This window comes from Bison bison, unplaced genomic scaffold, assembly GCF_000754665.1.
Source record: "Bison bison bison isolate TAMUID 2011002044 unplaced genomic scaffold, Bison_UMD1.0 scf7180017864335, whole genome shotgun sequence".
Classification (NCBI taxonomy): Eukaryota; Metazoa; Chordata; class Mammalia; order Artiodactyla; family Bovidae; genus Bison; species Bison bison.
This window is the reverse complement of record NW_011494907.1, coordinates 647,243-662,369: the sequence shown is the minus strand read 5'-3', so window position 1 is coordinate 662,369 and position 15,127 is coordinate 647,243. Positions and strand designations below refer to the sequence as shown.

The 15,127-nt window shown below is 46.5% G+C and overlaps 1 protein-coding gene across 1 annotated transcript in view; it reads right to left on the bottom strand.

The window, feature by feature from the left end:
* Window positions 1-15,127, bottom strand: part of KIF16B (kinesin family member 16B) — a 270,569-nt gene that overhangs the window by 57,850 nt on the left and 197,592 nt on the right. Inside the window, exon 24 of the mRNA XM_010854070.1 lies at window positions 1,387-1,476. Within this exon, the coding sequence (XP_010852372.1) occupies window positions 1,387-1,476 (90 nt within the window). The remainder of the gene's footprint in view (window positions 1-1,386; window positions 1,477-15,127) is intronic.

Genomic DNA, 15,127 nt, shown 5'->3' with positions numbered 1-15,127 from the left:
AGATGTTAGTTCTAAAAGGTCTTGTAGGTCTTCATAACCATTCAACTTCAGCTTCTTCAGCATTACTAGTTGGGGCATAGACTTGGATTACTGTGATATTGAATGGTTTGCCTTGGAAACAGAGATCATTCTGTCATTTTTGAGATTGCATCCAAGTACTGCATTTTGGACTCTTTTGTTGACCATGATGGCCACTCCATTTCTTCTGAGGGATTCCTGCCCGCAATAGTAGATATAATGGTCATCTGAGTTAAATCCACCCATTTCAGTTTGCTGATTCCTAGAATGTCGACATTCACTCTTGCCATCTCTTGTTTGATCACTTCCAATTTGCCTTGATTCATGGACCTGACGTTTCAGGTTCCTATGCAACATTGCTCTTTACAGCATTGGATCTTGCTTCTATCACCAGTCACATCCAAAGCTGGGTATTCTTTTTGCTTTGGCTCCATCCCTTCATTCTTTCTGGAGTTATTTCTCCACTGATCTCCAGTAGCATACTGGGCACCTACTGACCTGGGTAGTTTCTCTTTCAGTAACCTATCATTTTGCCTTTTCATCCTGTTCCTGGGGTTCCCCAGGCAAGAATACATAGGGAACGCAGGCTGAAAGACAATGACTAATGACTGATTTATAGTCAGTTGAATCCAAACTTCCCAAGGAGCAAATGCCTACACCAGGCTTACTTCAATTGGAGCAAAAATAAACAAAAAGTTAAGAATAATGTGTATCGCTTGGAAGAAACACATTAATTTTAGGAATACCTTCCTTTGCTGAAAAGTATTAAAAAACCAGTCTTTGTCCAAATTTTTAAAAAATGACTACTAATGTGTCCACACACTCTGGGTATCTTATCAGATGCATGAAATGCCTCCTTGCTTCTAGATAATTCTGTATTTACTATCCATCTCCCCCACATGTGTGATGGCAAACTAACTTTTATGACTTTACTCCTCATTATGTGGAAGTCTAAGCATTAATGCACTTTTTTTTTTTTTTACAGGAAACAGGGGCAAATTCATACTGAAAAATGTATTACTATTTCATTTTAATAGGTCTCACTTATGGTTGAGAAGTTATAAATTGATCAAAATATTTATTTAAAATACATCATAAAATTAATGAAAAGGATAGAAATGACTTACTGTTCCTTACTATCACTCAAAATTTTGTGTTCAGAAAGATGTCTGAATTGTGTAAAATACAAACGGAACAGAGAACAAAAATCAAAAAGCTGTCTTTGAGAGATGAGTGACTGGAGGAAAACTTGGTGACACGCATAAGCTAATACCCAAAGAGGAAGGAGGGGGCACTGACAGGGCAGCCAATGGCATTTACTTTTGAAAACAGATGTTCTTAATTGAAAATAACTATGTCATAACTCACCTCTGCATGCTTCAGCTTCAGCGTTTTATGCATTTCCCGGAAACGACTGTAACGTCTGAACACGGTCCACGTCTCATCCAGGACAGTGATCTATTCACGGGGAAAAGCGAAACAAACCAGCATTAATTAGAGGAAAAGGCGACTCAGTTTCTTTAAAATAATTTACAAATTAACAAAAAGTGATTAGCATGTAAATTTCTCCAGAAGTGAAAACATTAATCTAGCGACACAAATCAGCCTTATAAATAATAACTGTGCTCTGCTGACGCATGCATCTCTGCTTCCCAAATCTTGTTATGAGCAGCATGTGCCCCTGTAAAGTGAATGACAGAGTCTCCTCTTCAGGGCTTATCAGAAGTTCCCTCAACTCTCCACGTGGGGCGCAGAGAGGAAACCTCACAGCGGAACCTCTCTCTTAGAGTGCTGTGCCCACACAGAACGTTTACACTCTTACATAAAATGTGGTGTCGGTTCCAGATGCCACCACCATGGACAAGAGAGAAGCAGCAGCAAAGAAAAGGAAAGGGATGAAAAGAAGGAAGGGATGTGGGGCAAAGGAGGAGAAAGTGGAGGACAAAGAGAAAAATGAAAAAAGAAAAAACTGTCTGCGTCTCAGTGATCATTAGCATCAAAACCCACACTATAATCTGCTTTGTTTTGGAGGAAGACTTCTCAGTCCAGCCTCTAACCAGCAGTGGAACTTACTGTTCCTGCTGGATGATGTGTCCCGTGGACACTCTGGCATCCATTAATCATACACCAAGGTCACAGGGACCTGAAGAAGCTGGGAGACACCACCAACCTCTGTGGTCACACTTGACTCATCAATTCCCATCTCATTCACACCACTGCTCCAGACCCATGTCCCCAGCTGGGAGACAACTCTTCTTTAGATGTCGCACACCAACTTCAAGGTCAGCTTGTCTGAAACAAGCCCACCCATTCTCCCTGGTCTGAACTCTGCTTCATCTCAGTGGCTGTCACTACCAGCCACCGAGCCACGCCAGACGGATGCTGGTCCAGCTGCCCCACACACCACAGTCAGACAAGCCCCGGTTCCCGCGCCTTCCTCGGGGTTCTACCTTCTCACCCTTTGCCACCACTGCCGGCTCACTCTGCACCACCAGGTCCCACGTGGCCTTGGCCAAGCCTCCCACAGTGTCCCCACCCAGCTGCCCCTCCAATCCCTTCCCTGTACCACTGACAGGGGAGCTTTCTAACACTTGAATCTGATCATTCTACCTCCACCTGTAAGTCCCCTAGAAGCCTCGGGCTGCTCCTGGAAAAAGACCCACGTTTTAGACCCGTGCCCCTCCGACAGCCTCTGCCCGCAGGTGTGTTAACTGCACACTCTTTGCCATGCTGGCCTCTGTGGGGGCCACACTCCTGAACCAGAAACCTCACCCCATGCCTGAGAGGAACACTCTCCTCAGGCTGGCAATTCAGCCCGATTTGCCCACATGTAAACTCCAGGGGGTGAGCAGGGACATCAGGGATCAGCAAACCACTGGGATCGGCAGGGGGAGGACACCCATGCAGAGCCCTCGGGAGGAGGGGCGAGCCTTGAGTTCGCTCATTTCCCCCAAGTGCCGAATGAGATGATCTGGGGTTGTACAAGGATGTACGTTTCAGAACGTTCATCATCTGGCTCTAGATTCATCATTTACAACAAAGCTTCAATTGTGGCAGCTTTCTTCCTGTTTCCTTTTAAAAGATATTTAAATAAGGGAAAGAAAAAAGATAAGTATGTTAACAAAAAAGCATTTAGCAAAAATGGTACCAATGTCACCTAAAGTTGGGAAATACTGCCCCTGGGAGCTCAGCTGGGGGCCTTCTCCCCGGCTCTTTCTTCTCAACAGGCCCCACTGGGCACAATCAGCAAGCTGGGGGAGGGCTTCCTTAGAGCAGGAGCAAAGCCATTCGCCACCCTGGCTGCACACAGACCAGGTGGGCGTGATACTGCCTGCTTGCCAAGAAAGCCCAGGAATTAATGGAACCACACCTGTGACCTGGGAGCCATAAGACGCAGGATGCTCACAGGGAGACCCTTCTGTCCTGGAACTCTGGAATCTACAGAAAGTTGCGGAGGAAGCCTGGGTGCCCCTCCTCCCTCAGATGCTAATGCTCCCTGGATCTCTGAGTGCTTCCACTGTTCCTCTTCAACTCACAGTCAATCATCTGCAAAGTCCCCCCATCCCCAGCCTCTTTCAGGAACATCCCCTTCACCTTCCCTCTAACTGGTCACCAGGGGACCCCTCCCCCTGCAGCCCTCTCAAGTAGGGACTGTGTTCTCCCCACACTCCGCATCCCATCGTCCCAGGAGGTCGGTGGACGCTCTTGTGCTTCCATCCAACTTTTACACCCCTACTCCTCTGCCCTCTCTGAACGCCCCCACGTGAAGACCATGCCTTCAGATCTTACCGTTAACCCATCCTTCTCACAGGCAATTCACCTCACTTGCGTCCCCAGCTCCTTGAACATCTTGGGTTTTGCTCACAGCCATCTGCTCCCAGGCTACAGAACTCCTGCCATGAATCTTGGTAATTAAATCAATGATAGATGATCCCTCCAATGCCCTGACCTCCTGTTCTTTGACTTCTGTCCCGGTTCCTTCCTCACCCAACGGGAAAACCACGGGCAATCGTTAAAACCATCCCCTTACATTCAAACCCAAATCTCTTCGTCCTGCTCTTGAAATTCCCTCGACTAAGCTAAACCACAGCCTTGATTAAATCCGACTGTCTGTTTACTCCTGGCCTGCAGCTGCCTAGCAGGATGGGGCTGTGGAAACACACACCACCAAACGGCCGCCTGGTCCTATTTCAGTCACAGTCACCATCCTGAAGTCAGCCAGGATGTCTCCCACCAGTTAGTCACACACATTTCCCAACTCCATCCACTCTCCCACTCTCTCGGATGAGAGTTTTCTAAACAGTTTACTCCATCTTTCTCCTTGAGCCTTCATCACCTCCACTGCCCCCTGCCCTTCATGCCTTTCTCAACACAGCAGCCAAAGCTATCTTGTTAAAAACTGCTCGATGGAGCCATTTCTTTGCTCAAATAGGACATCCTCTCAAGGAGTACCATCTCGTTCAGGGCACAAGTTCAAGTTCTTCTGCTGACCTCAAGGACCTTTACAATCTGTTTCCTCCCTGGCCTTGTGACTGCACTCTCCCTCACTCACTTTACCTTCCTTGCTTTTCTGGAATCCATCAAACATGCTACACAGTAAATGTGGCCTCAGGAAGTACATGTGTGATTTTTCCTTTTTCTGGAATGTTCTTTCCATATGACTAGCTCCAGCATATCCTTCAAGTCTTTGCTTAAAAGCTCACTTTCTCAGTGATGCCTCCTCTGGATATACCACCGCACCCCACCACCCCTTATTCCCCATCTCCACAATACTTACTCCTCATATTTTTGTACTAAGCACGTCTTCCTACCTAACATGGTACAGTCATACCTTCAAGATACTGTGGGTTGGGTTCCACAGTAAAGTCTATATTGCAATAAAGTCAGTCACATGACTAAACAGACATGCCTTCAAACAAGACATGGATGGCCAACAAACACATGAAAAGATGCTCAACATCACTAGTTTTTAGAGAAATGCAAATCAAAACCACTATGAGGTTATCACCTCACACTGGTCAGAATGGCCATCATCAAAAATCTACAAACAATGAATACTGGAGAGGGTATGAGGAAAAGGAAACCCTCTTGCACTATTTGTGGGAAGGTAAATTACTGCGGCCACTATGGAGAACAGTATGGAGTTACCTTTAAAGACTAAAAATAGAACTCCTGTATGATCCAGCGGTCCCACACCTGGGCATATACCCTGAGAAAACCTTAATTCAAAAATCCACCAAGTTCACTGCAACACTGTTTACAACAGCCAGGACATGGAGGCAACCTAAATACCCATGAACAGATGAATGTATAAAGAAGATGTGGTACAACTGCACAATGGAATATTACTCAGCCATAATAAGGAACGAAGTTGGGTCATTTATAGAGACATGGATGGACCTAGAGTCTGTTATACAGAGTGAAGAAAGTCAGAAAGAGAAAACCAAATAGCATACTTTAATGCATATATATGGAATGTAGAAAAATGGTACAGATGAACCTATTTGCAGGGCAGGAATTAGAGAGCAGACCTGTGGACATGGGGGTGTGGAGGGGAAGGTGGGACAAATTGAGAGAGTAGCCTCACATGTATATACTACCATGTGTAAAATACATAGTCAGTGGGAAGCTGCTGTCTACACAGCACAAGGAGCTCAGCTTGGTGCTCTGTGGTGACCTAGAGGGATGGGAATGGGGGTGGGCAGGAGGCAGGTCCAAGAGGATGGGGATAAATATATATGCACATAGCTGATTCACTTCATTGTACAGGAGAAACTAACACAATATTGTAAAGCAATTATATTCCAGTTTAAAAAAAGGGGAGTCACACAAGTTTTTAGTTTCTCAATACATATAAAAGTTACATTTATATTACACTGCAGTCTATTAAATGCACAATATATTATGTCCAAGAAAACAAAGTACATACCTTAATTATAAATAATTTACTGCTGAAAAATGCTAACCTTCATCAGATGACTTAAAAGTTGCCACAAACCTTCCATGTAACAGAACAAAACAAAAAACCCTCAGTATCTAGGAAGGGCAATAAAACGAGATGTGCCTGTATACATTTACTTGGACGTCTCGCTTCTGGCTCTCTTCCCTGCTGGAGTAAGCCCCAGGAGAGCTGGGATTTCTAGCTGCTCTTCACTGCACCTGAGAAACGTACCTGATGCAGCGTGAGCACCCTGAGGAAGAGCTGGAGGGCAGAGCCTCAGGATGGGCTGATCTCAAACGTCCTCAGGCTCAGCAGCAATGAGTCAGCAGGGCCTGTGTGCTTAAGAGACGGCCTTAAGCCCAATCGGGATCGGGATGTGGATGTGGATAACTGGACACCAGCTTGCGTGACTCTGGCCTGCAGCCTCTTCCTCCTCGTTGACTTCACAGCTCATTAAGTCAGACTGTATTTTGAAATCTCTAACTAATGAAACAGCTACTTCAAATCTACCTCCTAATTTGGGTTTCATTCCTCCTTTCCACAGTGGCCCCAGGACAAGGCCTTTCTAAGGGACAGAAGTTTCTCTAACAACTTGCATGTACCAGATCCTCAGGAGGACAGGCACAGATGAGTGATTCCCCGGGCAGCAGAATCAGGGTGTTTGGTACAAGATGACAAGACAGCAAGAGAACATAAAATCCCCGGGAGAGCCCCCCAACCCAAAGCACCTAATGCACATCCTTCTGCTTCTTGGTATCAGCCCCCAGGGCTCACAACGGGAGGCGGGCGCTGCCATGGCGGGCTGTGGAGCTTGGGGGGAGACTGAGGAAGACACTCGCTCACACCCTGATCAGATCACGTGTCACAGGACATTAATTGCAGCATTAATCTTTGCCTAATCAATTTACATAACCAACAGTAATTACATCGACACCTGTCTCTCTGTCCTACAAGACGTAAGCCCTCTAAGAGAACGGGCCTTTGGCGGTAGCTGGGACGGCGGCAGAGGGGCTCTCACTGGAGAGTAAATCATTGAGCTACTAGTATGTGTTGGCGCCAGCTCGGATGCTGCTGGTTTTCCGAGTGATGTCCTTAACGGTTATTCTGCTTGGCGAAGAAGGTAAGGCTCCACTATCTTGGCTCCATTAACTCTCTTCTGGTGGGTTCTCTGAGGTTTCTCTGAATCAAAGACTATTTTCATTAGTCACACAATAGTATCTTTTCTGTTTGTTCTCTCTGTACTGAGCCTAGGGCGCATTCCCTATGTATTTGTAACCCAAGTTTATACTGAGGCATACAGAGATTTCTGAACTCTTTACCCTTGAGGTTTTCACCTGAATCCAAGTTAACACAGGGATTACAAAGGTTCAAGCTTCCTGCTTTGTACATAAAACACTTAAATCTCCCCCTTATCTATCAACATGTAAACAAGATGTGGACAGTAGCAGTGAGTGAAGACCACTGTAAGCACCATGGAAACGGTGGCCACCTCCCCGTAGGAAAAAGGCCAAATCCCTTTCCTGTGATGGGGACGCCTTCACGCCTAGAGCTGGGTAAACAACTGCCTGTGGAGTTCAGGGAAACCCAACAGAAGGGAGAAACAGCCATTAAAGCCCTATTTTGCCCCAAATTAAAACTGGGCCTGGGGTGAGGCGCTGACGCAGAGAGGAGGGACAGACGAGCAGCATAGCAAACATATCAGGTCAAAACACGCAACTATTCTCTTCCACGCCGAGAACGCTGAGCATCGATGCTGCATGTCTTTGAGGAGCCAACTCATCACTTCTCTCTCATTGAACAGGTCTGCAGATACAAATCCATCTTTTCTGGGCCATAAAATGATCAAGCGCAACTTAAACACCATAAATGTGTCCACAAGATGAACTGCGCTCACTTATGAACAATTCTCAATTGAGTGCTTTCCACAAATTTATGTTATATACATATTTTGCTGGTTTAGGGATTGTCAGTTTCAGGACCTGTCACCAGTATTTATTTGCTTGTGTATATCTATCTGTGTAAGAGGAGAATCAACAGTTTTTCATTCAAAGAAAAATACTCTAACTGGCCCCAAGTACATAAGCAGTTACTCACAGAGGTCTCCTCAGGAATATTTGTCTTTAAATAACGTTTGGAGGAGCTGCATCAAGTATATACAAACGAAACTCCCTGTATTCAGTAACAGTTCACAGGAAATGGTCTAATACCACCCTACTATATACTAAAACAAGTTTTATTAGATTTCTGAAAAATAGTCTTATGCAGTAACGTAACTATGAACATGCTTGACGAAACACGAACATATTACAAATATTTGAATCTGTGTAACAGCAAGCATTAATACATTAATTAAATTCTCCTCAAACACCAAACAGAACTGCCCAGGAAGTGGGAGGAGAAGCCAGATCCCGTTAATCACAGTCGGCCACGTGGGCCTCCTCACCCTGGTCCGCCTCTAGGACGGCCTAGGCTTTCCAAGAACACACGGCCCAGTGTGCTGGGATTTCCAATGGGGATGTTCAACCCGCGTGTGCTGCATCTGGTATCTGCCTCTGCTGTGATGCCCCAGCCTCCCACGGTCTCCCAGCCCTTCTCCTCCTCTGATCACTCACCGAGAGCCCAGGCCGAACTCCAGGTCACTCCTCCTGCCCTGAACTCTCTGGCTCCCTAGACCTTCTGGTGGAGCCCCATCAGAGATCCCCTTCCCTCCTGTGTGCTGCCCAGCACTGCTGCAGACAGTCCCACAGCCCCTCCACAGAAAGGCAGGAAACACTGACACTAAACTCTGCACTCCAGTACTCTCGGGCTTCCCTTGTGGCCCAGCCGGTAGATAATTCGCCTGCAATGTGGGAGACCTGGGTTCAACCCCTCGGTTGGGAAGATCCCGTGGAGAAGGGAAAGGCTACCCATTTCAGTATTCTGTCCTGGAGAATTCCACGGAGTATAGTCCACAGGGTCCCAAAGAGTCGGACACGACTGAGCAACTTTCATGTCTTAACTCTGCAGTCACTTCTACTAAATCTTTCTAAATTACACTTTCTGTGAATAAAATTTCTAAATGTTCTACATTTTCAATTTTCACAATGATATTTTTCTGAGATGACTAGGGTCACCCAAGCCCAGCTTCTGAGCAGTTGCTTCACCCATCTAAGAAAGATGCTGTTGCTACCGTCTTTCCCCCTCCCTCCAGTTTCCCTTCATCAGCCTCCTAGGCTTCCACCTGAAAGCAGGTACCCCCCAGTGCCGACCTCACGCAGTACTACTTCCTGTTAGCAAAGAGTCATCTGAGCTCATCTGGGCTTGTCCCAGCGCCCTGCTCCCCATCTCACTCCCACGTGGGAACAGAAAACCTAAGTTTTCCCGGGTGCCCTTCACGACCCCCCCCTGCTCTGTACTCTTCTTTGTCCCACTTCACTGACCTTAGAGGATGTGAACTGATTATTCAGCTCTTCTGTTCCTCAATGTCTTGATACTTCTAGTACACTCTTAAAAAAAATGTGTCACAGGTACCAAATAAATACTTCTTAAATAATAAGTGGAGGAGTAATAAAGACAGTGGAGCCCAAAGTCTCTTCGCTACACACTTTGCTGTGATTTCCCCATTCCCTTTTTCTATCTTGAACTGTGGGCAGTAGAATGATCTGCAGCTCAGTCCTTCTCTGATTTACCTATACATGTCTAAAGCTTTTGGACAACAGGTACTGGACGAGATAAGAAAGTAAAGAATCATAAAAAAAAAAAATGTCATTCACCAGATTCCTTCAGAGAGAGGAGCCTTGGTTTAGTGATAAACGATTTGGGAGTAAGAATGAACACAGGTAGGTGAGAAAGAACTAAAACAAAACACATCAAGAAACAAGAGGTGGTCTCTGAACTGCCTTTAAACGGTGGGTTCTATTAACTGAGGAGACTTTTGTTTCTGAACATCATGTCCCCAGCTATGCAGGCAGGCGTGGGGATATAGGCCAAGGAAGGGGGTTGGAGCTGACACCCCCACCCTTAGCAGGGGGGCGGGCAGCAGCTGGCGCTCCCAGGGGCCATCTAGGAAAGTGGGGACACTGGTACTTTGCAGAGAACCTAACTGTCTAAAGGGGTATTTTCTGTTATTTGCTCTGAGATGTACAACGTTCTTCCTCCTCTGGCTCGCTGGGGAAACTGCGGCAAAGCTGACGTACTTTTCTTTCTAGGGACCCAAAGGCGTGCTGAGCCCTCAGCCCAGTGGACATGAAGGAAAAGACACTGTGTCGGCGACTGTCCAGGGTACTGGAGGCGGAGGGATGGGTGCCACCTGAACCATGTCCTCTGACCACATCGTGAGCTCCTGAGCTGAGCTCGCATCCCCTCCACTGCAGTGTCTCTGTGAACTTGAACTAGAGCGCCCCACTAACTATAGAAATCCCATCTCCTCTGCACCTGTGGGAACATGATGGGCCCTGGCAGGAGGAGATGGTCTTAGAGGCAGCGCAGTGTGTGGGGAGAGGGAGGTCTAAGGTCCAACCCTAGATATACCCCCGGCTGCTGATAACGTGCAAGGGAGGCTATGGGGCTTAGAGAACAAAGATCCCAGAAAGCCATGCGGATACGATGTCAGCCTGCTTTGTTGTGCGGGAAGCGCTGCAGACACCCCTGTGTAGATGCACCGCCAGCAAATAAAGAAGGTGCCTGCAGCCTCTGGCTCCTGGACCCGGTCTGAATCCAGTGCGCCAGGCAGACGGGAGCCTGGCAGCCCACTGCTGGTTGCAGAGCATCTGCATGGCAGGGTGTGATGCAAAACCAAACAAGGCTTTGGAGCTGGCCCAAACCCCAGCCTTCTGCAATAACCAGAAGGAATGCACCTTTAAAATAAGGATAATACGACTTATCTCAATATACTTAACTTTATATGGAGAAGGAAATAGCAACCCACTCCAGTATTCTTGCCTGGAGAATCCCAGGGACAGGGAAGCCTGGTGTGCTGCCGTCTATGGGGTCGCAGAGAGTCGGACACGACTGAAGCGACTTAGCAGCAGCAGCAACAGCATACGGTAATTTGAAAGTAAATTTGAAGGAATGTCGAAAGATTGGAATATTCTGATGAGATGGATGCTTTTCAAATCCAAGATCATTACTAAGGAGTACTTCTCCCTTCCCTAACACCTCTGAAACAGGTGAGGAATAGGCAGGACTGTTCTACCTTAAAATTGTGGTAAATTGCGAGAATGACAGCCGAAGCAATTTTCCTTCAAATTACTCAGATATTCAGAGGCAAAGCACCAAATGCAAATTATTCAGCAGTCATCACTGGAGAATGGAAAATGAAAGGCTCTGGACTAAGACTTGGATCCTGACTGTAGCTCAGTCACTAATTAGCTGTGTGACTCTGGTGAAATTATGCAACTCCTCCAGCCTTAGTTTTTCCATCTGTAAAATGGACTCAATTCAGTTCAGTTCAGTCGCTCCAGTTGTACCCGACTCTTTGCAACCCCATGAATCGCAGCACGCAAGGCCTCCCTGTTCATCACCCACTCCCGGAGTTTACCCAAACTCATGTCCATCGAGTCAGTGATGCCATCCAGCCAACTCATCCTCTTTTGTCCCCTTCTCCTCCTGCCCCCAATCCCTCCCAGCATCAGGGTCTTTTCCAATGAGTCAACTCTTTGTATCAGGTGGCGAAAGTATTGGAGTTTCAGCTTCAGCATCAGTCCTTCCAATGAACACCCAGGACTGATCTCCTTTAGGACGGACTGGTTGGATCTCCTTGCAGTCCAAGGGACTCTCAAGAGTCTTCTCCAACACCACAGTTCAAAAGCATCATTTCTTCCGCACTCAGCCTTCTTCACAGTCCAACTCTCACATCCATACATGACCACAGGAAAAACCATAGCCTTAACTAGATGGACCTTTGTTGGCAAAGTAATGTCTCTGCTTTTGAATATGCTGTCTAGGTTGGTCATAACTTTCCTTCCAAGGAGTAAGCATCTTTTAATTTCATGGCTGCAATCACCATCTGCAGTGATTTTGGAGCCCAAAATATCCTAACCTATAGCTGAACTAAATGAAGTGAAGCAACTAGCAGAGTGTTGGGTGCTCAGTACATAGTACTGCTGCGCCCAGGATCACCTTACCGGAAAAAAACCCTTTTATTACACATACTGAAAGGCCAGGGCACCTGTGGACAGCAACTGCAAAAAGGGAGTTCAAACCATTTTGTGATTTCTTTTAAAACAAATTCTAGGAAGAGATGTAAAACTCCCCAAATTCTGAAATGAAGAAATATTAATAGATTCTTATAGCGCAAAAACAAAGTTGAAATGGAAATTCAAGGTAGGATCACAAGGTGCTAACTGCTTTTCCTCTGGGCTTATGAATCAATCTCATCTCTTCATCATTTCTCATGCATTCAGTATTGCCTTGGTGAAGATAAACAACTGCCCAAGTAAAAACAACATGAAAGATGAGTTGTTCTGTATTAAAATAGGGGACGGGAAAGATGTTTATTCTTTTTTTTTAGTCAAAGACAGCATTCTCAAAGAGATGGGAGGCATGCTTAAAAAAAAGTTTAGGATAATATATGATTCTTTTAAGTCCTGATTTTATTTCTTCCCCTTAGTATTTATGTTTGAAAATAGTCCACACACTAACTGTTTGAATCTAGATGAACCGCAGCTCATGTGACCGCCCATCCATCTCACCTCTGTGAATACACATGTGGGGAGATCATTTATCAGTTACTAATAAGCAGAGATTCAGATGCCAACACACAAATCCTTCTCAACATTTATATTCTACCAAGTTGGGGATGTTTCTAGAAGATGTATGTGTGCATAGTTTATCTAACAGACCGGAATGGCTCTTATTTCTGTTCTGCCAAACAAAGAGACATTTCCCTGACTCTAAATGTGATTTCTTCAGCTCCCAAACTGCACATTTTCTGGGCATTTCTCCTGGCAGGTCCATCCACTATCAAATTCTCCAAGTCTGGCAAAACTTTAACAGCCCCAGTTCACAGAGTGCACATGACCTGGCCTAGACTTCATGATAAAAGTTAAAGTGCACACAGAAATAATGTCGACACTTGAAAACAAACAAGGCTGTGGGAATGGTCCCCATGTGAGGGCAGCACCAAGATGTGGCCTGAGCTTCCAAAATGCGCAGGAAGCAATGACACTGAGGAGGTCCGTGAAGACACGTAAGCACAGGAACCTGAACAGCTGGCTTTGATCCCACAGGCATTCGGTTCCTCGATCTACTTAGTTATGGGCTTCCCAGCTGGCGCTAGTGGTAAAGAACCCACCTGCCAAAGCAGGAGACATAAGTGACTCGGGTTTGATCCCTGGGCAGGGAAGATCCCCTGGAGAAGGCAATGACAACCCACTCCAGTATACTTGCCTGGAAAATCCCATGGACAGAGAAGCCTGGCAGGCTACAGTCCATGGGGTCACAAAGGGCCGGACATGACTGAAGTGACATAGCACTCTCCGTAGTAGCTGTGTGGCCTCGGGCAAGTCACTTAAGAGGTTCCTAGCTCATCAAATGTAAATAGCACCCCCTTTCTGGTACATTTTCCACAGCTGGGGAAGTGTCTTCAAAGTGTCTATGACAAAACAGGTGCCTGATACGTGTTAGTGTCCAAACTTGAAGCAAGGCTGCAGACTCAGTCACCTGCAGGGATCAGACAGGAAGGTAACTCCAAGAGGCCCTGTGAGTGTAGAAATAGGGAGCACAGTGGGGGTCCACAGACCACCTGGCACATTCAGTTCCAGGGGATGGACGGAGCCCGACAGGGGCTGAGCACAGCCAGGAGATGAGAGTGAGGCTTTGAGATGCAGGCAAATAGCACAGAATGTGTCACAACAGCTGAGTAAGCAAGGAGCATGTGAGAAATGGCAGAACTCGTAAGACGTGCTAAATACAGGCCCATCACCTACAAGACAGGCCGAAGATGGAAGAAATAAACATGATGGAACGGTAAGAATGGCAGAGATAGAAAGTGCTGAGCTGTGATCACATCCACTTTGGGCCAGCTCGTGTGGGCCATGTGACAGTCATCTGCAGGGCGGCCCATTCCCAGCCTAGCCCTGGGGAAGGGAAGGAGCCTCAGGGCTGCACAGGCTGGTGAGGGTCCGTGGAGCGGACACCTGCGGGGGGAAGACCAGTGCTAAATACCAAAATGAATGAGAAAAGAAAGTAGGAGTGTGGCTATGACACCTGCTGTGGCCAGCAGTAGAGCAGGTAAAGGGTTGAGTGGGGTGTGGGGCCTTGCAGTCGACGATTCACTCTCCAAGGGAAACAGGAACACAGTCTCTCGTAAAGGTTATTTCCAGTTTCACAGGAATAAAAACCCACAGGAAACAGGGTGTTTGTTCTTTTTTTTTAAATAAGTGTTAGGTCATTTCTTTATATTATCATGTTAACATGTAAGGCAGGGAATTTAAAACTACGCTGGAAACCTTGGCTTGTTTCTGTAACATAAGAGTATGACCACCTCTGCTAGCCATAAGCACGGATTCTGTGTCATGCTGAAATGCAACTGAAAAATTAAATTCTACCCAGTCTGGTCCTAGCTAACCGAGGATGCTAAGTATAATACAGGTTAACTGATTTCACGTGTCAATCACGGAAAGGCAGAGGACGCAGGAGTTTTAAGTTGACCTGCTGTGGTCCAGGTAGTGGAGGAACTTGTGACGGCAGCAGCTTCGTGCCATCATGGACTATATAGGTATTCAGATCAGATCAGTCGCTCAGTCATGTCCGACTCTTTGCGACCCCATGAATCGCAGCACACCAGGCCTCCCTGTCCATCACCAGCTCCCGGAGTTCACTCAAACTCCCATCCACTGAGTCAGTGATGCCATCCAGCCATTTCATCCTCTGTCGTCCCCTTCTCCTCTTGCCCCCAATCCCTCCCATCATCACAGACTTTTCCAATAAGTCAACTCTTCGCATCAGGTGGCCAAAGTACTGGAGTTTCAGCTTTAGCATTATTCCTTCCAAAGAAATCCCAGGGCTGATCTCCTTTAGAATGGACTGGTTGGATCGCCTTGCAGTCCAAGGGACTTTCAAGTGTCTTCCCAACACCACAGTTCAAAAGCATCAATTCTTTGGCGCTCAGCCTTCTTCATAGTCCAACTCTCACATCCATACATGACCACAGGAAAAACCATAGCCTTGACTAGACGGACCTTTGTT